This window comes from Dendrobium catenatum, unplaced genomic scaffold (genome assembly GCF_001605985.2).
Source record: "Dendrobium catenatum unplaced genomic scaffold, ASM160598v2 fragScaff_scaffold_716, whole genome shotgun sequence".
Lineage (NCBI taxonomy): Eukaryota > Viridiplantae > Streptophyta > Magnoliopsida > Asparagales > Orchidaceae > Dendrobium > Dendrobium catenatum.
The window spans coordinates 6,567,406-6,574,434 of record NW_021319178.1 but is presented as its reverse complement, the minus strand read 5'-3'; the positions used below and the strand labels follow the sequence as shown (position 1 = coordinate 6,574,434).

The window sequence follows — 7,029 nt, the reverse complement described above, 5'->3', positions numbered from 1 at the left end:
CACCTGCGAAGCAATGAAGCCGAACAGCAAGGACGAACGACAAGAGAAGATTAAAAGCAAACCCTAGACGGCATTATTTTCTTTATTTCCTGAGAAATTTTTGCATAACATTAACTCAAGAAAAAACATATTCACTGGTATTTAACATAATAAAATATTACATAATTTTTTCTTAACATGAATGTAATGAATCATAATACTTCTTCTATCTATCCTACACAAATTTCAATCTATCCTTGATTAGGTTGATAATTTTAGTAGCATTATCTATTAAAATTGGCTCTATCAGATTTCTTTCTCCAATATTTGTCCAAGATAAAGGTGTCTTGCCTTGCCCTTCCTATCATATAGAGCTTTGTAAGGGGCCATATTAATGCTAGATTGAAAGCTATTGTTATATGCAAATTCTATCAAAAGAGATGTGGTCTTTCCAGCAACCATTAAAATTCATAATACATAGTCTAAAAAGATCTTCCGGTACTTGAATAGTTCTTTCAAACTAGTTATTTGTCTACAAATGAAAAGTAAAACTTAAATGTAATTTTGTTTACATATTTTCCCTAAATCATAATCTAAAAAACATTCATAAATGCATGTCGGTATCATTATATCTAACTATAAACATCATACTCTAGGCCTTGCCCATCAATTATGCTACCCCCTATAAACAGAGAAATAAAATGGGTACTGACAAATCCTGCTATACTTTATACCGAGAAAGATTAATTGGAACACTACCATTAGTTATTTATGGATACTACAAATTTATTAGATATAAATACATGCACACAAAAACAAAGATAAAAAGAACACATGAAATTATCTAAAACTTTCTAAAATATCTACATATAAATCCTATGGCTTTATTATAATCATTATTTCCCCTTATATCAAAATTTCTGTCATAACCCAATTTGACATAATCCACATACAAATTAGGTCATGCCATGTCGTATTGTGACATAATAGATTTCCCATGACATAATTGGAGAAAATTTTGAGAATTTCAAAATTTGCAATTATTTATAGACTACATATACACTAATTTACTTCATATAAGTATAGAAAATACTCATAATCAAATATCTTTTCATTTATCATAAAAATATTGACATCAAATTATTTCCTTACAAATAGAACATGGCATAAAAAAATACAATACATAATAGAAAAGCCATGATAGCCAAAATCTCTAACAAAACATACCTACAAACATAAAATATCTATCTCTACTTAATTTGTCATTTTCCATTGCCCTTTCCTAAAATTGACGCAAAATGGTAGGCATGAGCAAATAATGGCTGAATAATCAACATTGAACCTACATAAATTTTAAATAAATTAAAAAATAGAATTTAAACAAAATAGAAGTGAAAGGCAAAATATATTATTCATACATATCACACATTTTAGGCCTATCAACACAAAAACTATCATATTTATAGATATAATAAACAATATATAATACCTATTATAGAAATACACAGAGTGCCCTATTAGTAAAAAAATAGATAGAAATTTGAGGTAAATTCACATACAAATTTTCACATATTTAGATCACAACCAAATAATCATATGTTCTTTACAATTATATTTCAAAGCTTTTATTGTTCTGCAACAATATATATTGGTTTCAGAATATTTTTTCCAAATTATTTAAAATAGTATATTTATAGAAATCTACTTTAGAAATTCATAAATAATTTTCCAAAATATTAAAAATATTCATTCCGACAATGTATTAAAAATTGCATAGTGAAAATTCATTTGATGTTGGAATATACCCAATTTTATGTTGCAATTTCAAATAAAAACCTAAAAATTTAAAAAATTATAAATTATTTAAAACATAGATAGAGCAAATATAATTTATCATGATCTGAATAGTATCTAAAATTGGCGCGATGGATGAAAATGACCAGAAGTAGCTCCAATTGAACTTTCTCTCACTAGAATTTCACCCTCTCTCTAGTCGGTTGAAATTTGAGAAAAAGGAAAATGATTTTGAATTTTTTTTATAGTGGATTTGGATATTTATATAAAAAATCATTCACATTATCACAACGCTTAGATATTCAATGCCGCAACTTCCTCTTAAAATACATAGAAATAAAGAACACTGGCTGTGAAGTTGGCAACCCAGCATTGCAATGCTTCCGAAAATTCCATATTTTTTTCTCATTTTTCTAAATTTAAAATATAATGAGCTAAGTGTCACAATGCTTCTAGAATAGTACCATAGCACTCCCATGTAAAAATTTTAGACATGCAAATTTTTCACACATAGAACCCTTGGGATGCTCTCTAAAAATAAAAATATTTATTTAAATGCATAAAGAGTCATTAACAATACATAAAATATAAAATGCAAACAATAAAATTGATGCATGTCAACTTTGCTACTTACCATTACCAATAGTGTTGATACAAAGCTATGGCCTATATGACTAATGCATATCATTGACACTAGCTTTGACTCTCAACATCAACATTATGATTATATTAAATTTCTTGGTCTTTGGCATCCCCTCAAAGAATATGAAAGCAAATAAAAAATGATACCTTATAGACAGCTCTAATGCCATATAACTTTTCTAACTTCCATAATATAATTCATTCTATGGAGAGTATATCTACTATATTATATTAGCACCTTCTCTAATCATAAAAAATGACATCATTTGTAGCCAATAAAAACTTCAATAGAATCATTTTAATTGGGTCAGGTCCCATAAATTTTCCATTTTAAGTTTTTCATCGAAAACTTTAGTGTTTTTATGACCCTCTTTAATCTATACGTATGTGAGTGATGGATCTTCATACAAGGATATGATATTAAACACTCCTAATAGCATTATGAATATTTTAGCACACACTAGTTTAACATTGCGTATAAGACTAAATTCTTAGTTATAGGAAGCCATTGCTTCAACAAAGAAATGTCATTCTCGTTATTGTCTAAGACATGACTATAGCGGGGCAATCCCTTGCCACCATTTTATCAATCAAATCAAGAATAGGGATAACTTTAATTACAACATAAAATGGACAACATCTTATATGTGATTAGAGTCATAGAACTTATCTTTCTAATCATCCATTCACCCAATCTCAATCAATATAGTCAATGACTAAATATATAATAAACGATCTCTTAAAGATAACTTTCACCACAAAATTTATTCTATAAAGTTTTTGTCTATCACCCAATTATAAATAAAAGATGAATAGGTAAAAATCTTGGGATCTTCTCATCCAAGAATTCTCTCTTTCCCTTCCTATTTGTCTACTCATTTTTCACTCATTATTTTTAATATAATTTGATGTGATGCATAAACAAGCATGATCAACACCTACATTTTTTTCTTAAGCTCCTTTAAAATTTTCTATTTTATTTATAATTTACATGCTTTTCAAAATTAAAAGCCAAAATATTAAAAAATAAATTGCTTATTGTCCCACAAAATATGTAAACATTTTTTTTTTCATATAGAAGCATATCTATTCTAGACCTAATTCATAGAAAATTTAATAAAAAAAAGTTCTATTTGAAAAAATGTTAAAATTAATACAAAGGCTCAATCGGGTAATCTATCAATTCTTCATAGAATCAATAAAATATATATATAAATAAAAGAAAACAACCCTTCACCCTTTTCAATTCCATCCACCAAAACGTCAGAATTTTTATGAACATGTACAAATATACCTAAAAATCAAATAAAATTTAAGAAAAAATCATAGATTTAAAATGAAAGAAAAGAAATTCCCCCAAAAATAAGTCTCAAAATCCTATTTTCCCTGCTCAAGGAAGCAAGCAGGAATCGAATGAAGAAAATGGTCATTTACTCATTTCAATCAATCCAAGGAAACAAGGGAAATGCTGTTGCTGGATCCGCTCCCATTCGACGCATCGCAAATCGCAAGCGCGCTTTCCAAATTCATCACGACGTCCGACATTGCCGGTCGGTCTTTCCCCTCCAAGTTGACGCAATGCACCGCGGTGTACGCCACCAGCTCCACGGCCTCCGCCTCCCGCGGTCCCGGTGGCGCCACCCGAGGATCGAGCACCCTCCCTAGCTCGCCGGCGGCAATGCTTGGCGCTGCGAAGTCCACCACGCTCAGCGGTTCACCTCCTTCCCCTTCCCTAAATATCGCCCTCCTTCCCGTTAGTACTTCGAGCATCACCACGCCGAAGCCGTACACGTCACTCTTCGTCGTCAGATGATGCAGACCGTAGTACTCCGGGTCCATATAACCCATCGTCCCCGCCGCCCTCATCGATAGGTAGTCTCCTTCCACTTCCGGCCCCATAAGAGAGAGCCCGAAGTCCGATACTCGTGCAACCCACTCGCCGTCGAGCAATATGTTGGATGATTTGATGTCGCGGTGGATGATCGGCGGCACAGCGTAGCTGTGTAGGTATTCGATTCCTCGCGATGCGTCGAGGAGGACCTTAATTCTTATCCCCCAGGAATTCAGCTTCCCCAATTCGGCGGCTCGGGAGTGGAGGTGGTCGTACAGGGCGCCGTTCTTCATGTACTCGTATACTAAGAGGCGCTCTTCTTTTTCGTCGCAATAGCCCACGAAGCCTACTAGGTGTTTGTGATGGAGGCGTGATAAGAAGGCGAGCTCGGACTGAAAGGCGCTTTCTTTCTCCTCGATTTTTTTGGCTTTCAGGCTTGATTCGCTGCGTTTGATGGCGACCTCTCGGCCGTCGGCGAGTTTACCTTTGTAGACGGTACCGAAACTGCCGGCGCCGAGTTTGAATTCTAAGGAGAAGTTTTTGGTAGCGGATGCCAGGTCGGCGAAAGAGAATACCTCGGCGCGGTCTTTGAAAGAGGAGGGACCACTGCGTTGACGCCGCATGATGCGGGAACCATGACGCCGGAAAATGCGGGATTTTGAACCGGAGGGAGAGGTGAAGGGGCTTGGTATGGTAATGGAGGATGGGTCTACGGGATTTGCTGCTGCAGCGTTTTCGTTGCGGGAGATGGTGGGCTGCACAGAATTGTGGACTTTCTTTCGCCGGAAAAAGCAAGTCCAGATGCAATACAGGACGGCGCACAGCCCTGCTAAGGTACCAACTGAGCCTATGATGGCGAATGCAAGCCACCATTTGCTTGTCTTTGACGATGGAGATGGCGGCGGCAGGGTGGAATTTGGTGGTTCAGCTGCTGAAGGCGGAGGAGGCGGAGCTAAATTATTGGTGGGAGCCCCGCAGGGTCTGCAGATGATGCCGGATCCAGAACAGAGTGACTCTGAATCTGGAAAGATGCCACATTTACAAGTGCTTTGCTCAGGAACGCAGATTCCTGGAAGGATTTTTGGTAGAGACAAAACAATGACGGAGATGTTGAAGCGGTCCGTTTTCCAGCACATCACTGTAAAATTCTCGGTGATCAACCCGCAGGTAAGATCGCCGCCTGCAACGATTGATTCGAACATAGTACCTACCACTGGAGAATAGGGCCGGCCGCCGGCGAAGCCACCCCAACAGAGAACTGTCCCATTAGGCTGTTTAATAGCACACGAATGGTTCAGCCCGAGGGCTATGCCGGAGAACTCGAAGGCACCGCCAGATGGAGCATTCAATTGACCGGAACTGTTGCTTCCCTTGCAGATCAAGAATCCTGAGATGGTGATTCCGCAGACATGGGAGTCTCCAGCAACGATGCTCGCCATCGAAACATTCGCAAACGCGCTCTGAATATCGGAGCCACGGCCTCCCCAACATTGCACGATGGTGTTATTCCCAATCCCGCATGAAAACCCTCTCCCTGAGGTGAGCGACTGGTATTCTCCGGGGATGGTTAGCGGAAATGTTCCGTCCCCACGCCACCACCTGATTTCGGTGGTGTTCTTATCAAAGGCGCAAATTTGGTCTTCACCAACACTAAGGTCGGTGAGGGCAACGGAACCCTTATAGACCCGCTTTGCTGGGAGAAAGATGGAGGAGGAATCTGTGGCGCTCCAACAGAAGAAGCTGAGTCCACCGGACCTAAGCCCGCAGAAGAAGTCACGGCCACCAGAGACCGACTCAAAGGAGAAGCTTGGTAATACGGAGAACGCCTGCTGCCCTGCTCGCGCGCATAGGATGCTCTGCGGCCTGGCGCTGGCAAGGATGCCACAAACTGTGCCGGAAGAATCCACAACGGCCATGGTGGCGGCGGAGCCAAATCCTTCCACGTCGGCGACCAGAACGATGAGGAAAACCGCCGCGGCCGTCGCGACGGTCAGTGGAATCCTCATCTAGTCATCGAGTCCAGAAAGAGAAAGCGCGAGATATTTGGATTTCTTTTGCCTGGGATATAAACTCGTAAGCGGATAATAAAACGAAAATCAAGTGCTGCGAGCGTTCGGAGGCAAGAGAGAGAGCACAGGAAGTAATCGTGCGGCGGCGGAAGGAGCAAAGAAAGCGGATGCCCGATTTTATGAGCTACGGTGACGCCGCGGTGGAACCGAGCGAATCGGCCCTTCTTTAATTGCCGGAATCAATTTGGTTGCAACGGAAATCCTGGCCGTCCGAATTCGGTCCACCTCAGCAGTACAAAGGGCGGAAAATATGTCCACACCCATTTTTAAAACCTTTCAAATTACGACTCTTTAATACATCTCTTAACTCCGAATTTATTCAAAAATTTATTAAAAATAATTATCTGGAAATTAAAATATTAAAAATTATATAATTTTTAGGTTTATATACAAGTCAAGCTCAATTTGAGGCGAGATTATTGAGTTCGGACATCGGACACAATTTACGTTCGGTATTTTACAGTACCGAGTAATACTGAGCTCGGTACTGTGAAGTACGGAGTTCGGTACTTAACAATACCGAGCAGTACTGAGAAATACTGAGTTCGGTACTGTTCAGTACCGAGTAGAAAGTGATGTAGCACATTTTCATTGGGCTCCGGATATCGTCCGGTGTCTGAACACAATAATTCCCCAAATTTGAGCTTGACCTAATTGAGTTCAAGCTCAAATGGATCGGCTTACGAGGTAACGAGTTGAGTCCAAGTTCGCTCA

At 38.6% G+C, this 7,029-nt stretch overlaps 1 protein-coding gene across 1 annotated transcript; it reads right to left on the bottom strand.

Moving 5' to 3' along the window:
• Positions 1 to 3,601: 3,601 nt before the first annotated feature.
• LOC110109622 (putative serine/threonine-protein kinase-like protein CCR3) lies at positions 3,602 to 6,591 on the bottom strand. Its single transcript, XM_020840792.2, has one exon. The coding sequence runs from the start codon at positions 6,250 to 6,252 to the stop codon at positions 3,859 to 3,861; it is 2,394 nt and encodes a 797-aa protein (XP_020696451.1). The 5' UTR covers positions 6,253 to 6,591; the 3' UTR covers positions 3,602 to 3,858.
• Positions 6,592 to 7,029: the final 438 nt, after the last annotated feature.

What these genes read in the sequence shown, in the direction of transcription:
- LOC110109622 (XM_020840792.2), bottom strand. Translation starts at nt 6,252, where the DNA reads ATGAGGATTCCACTGACCGTCGCGACGGCCGCGGCGGTTTTCCTCATC.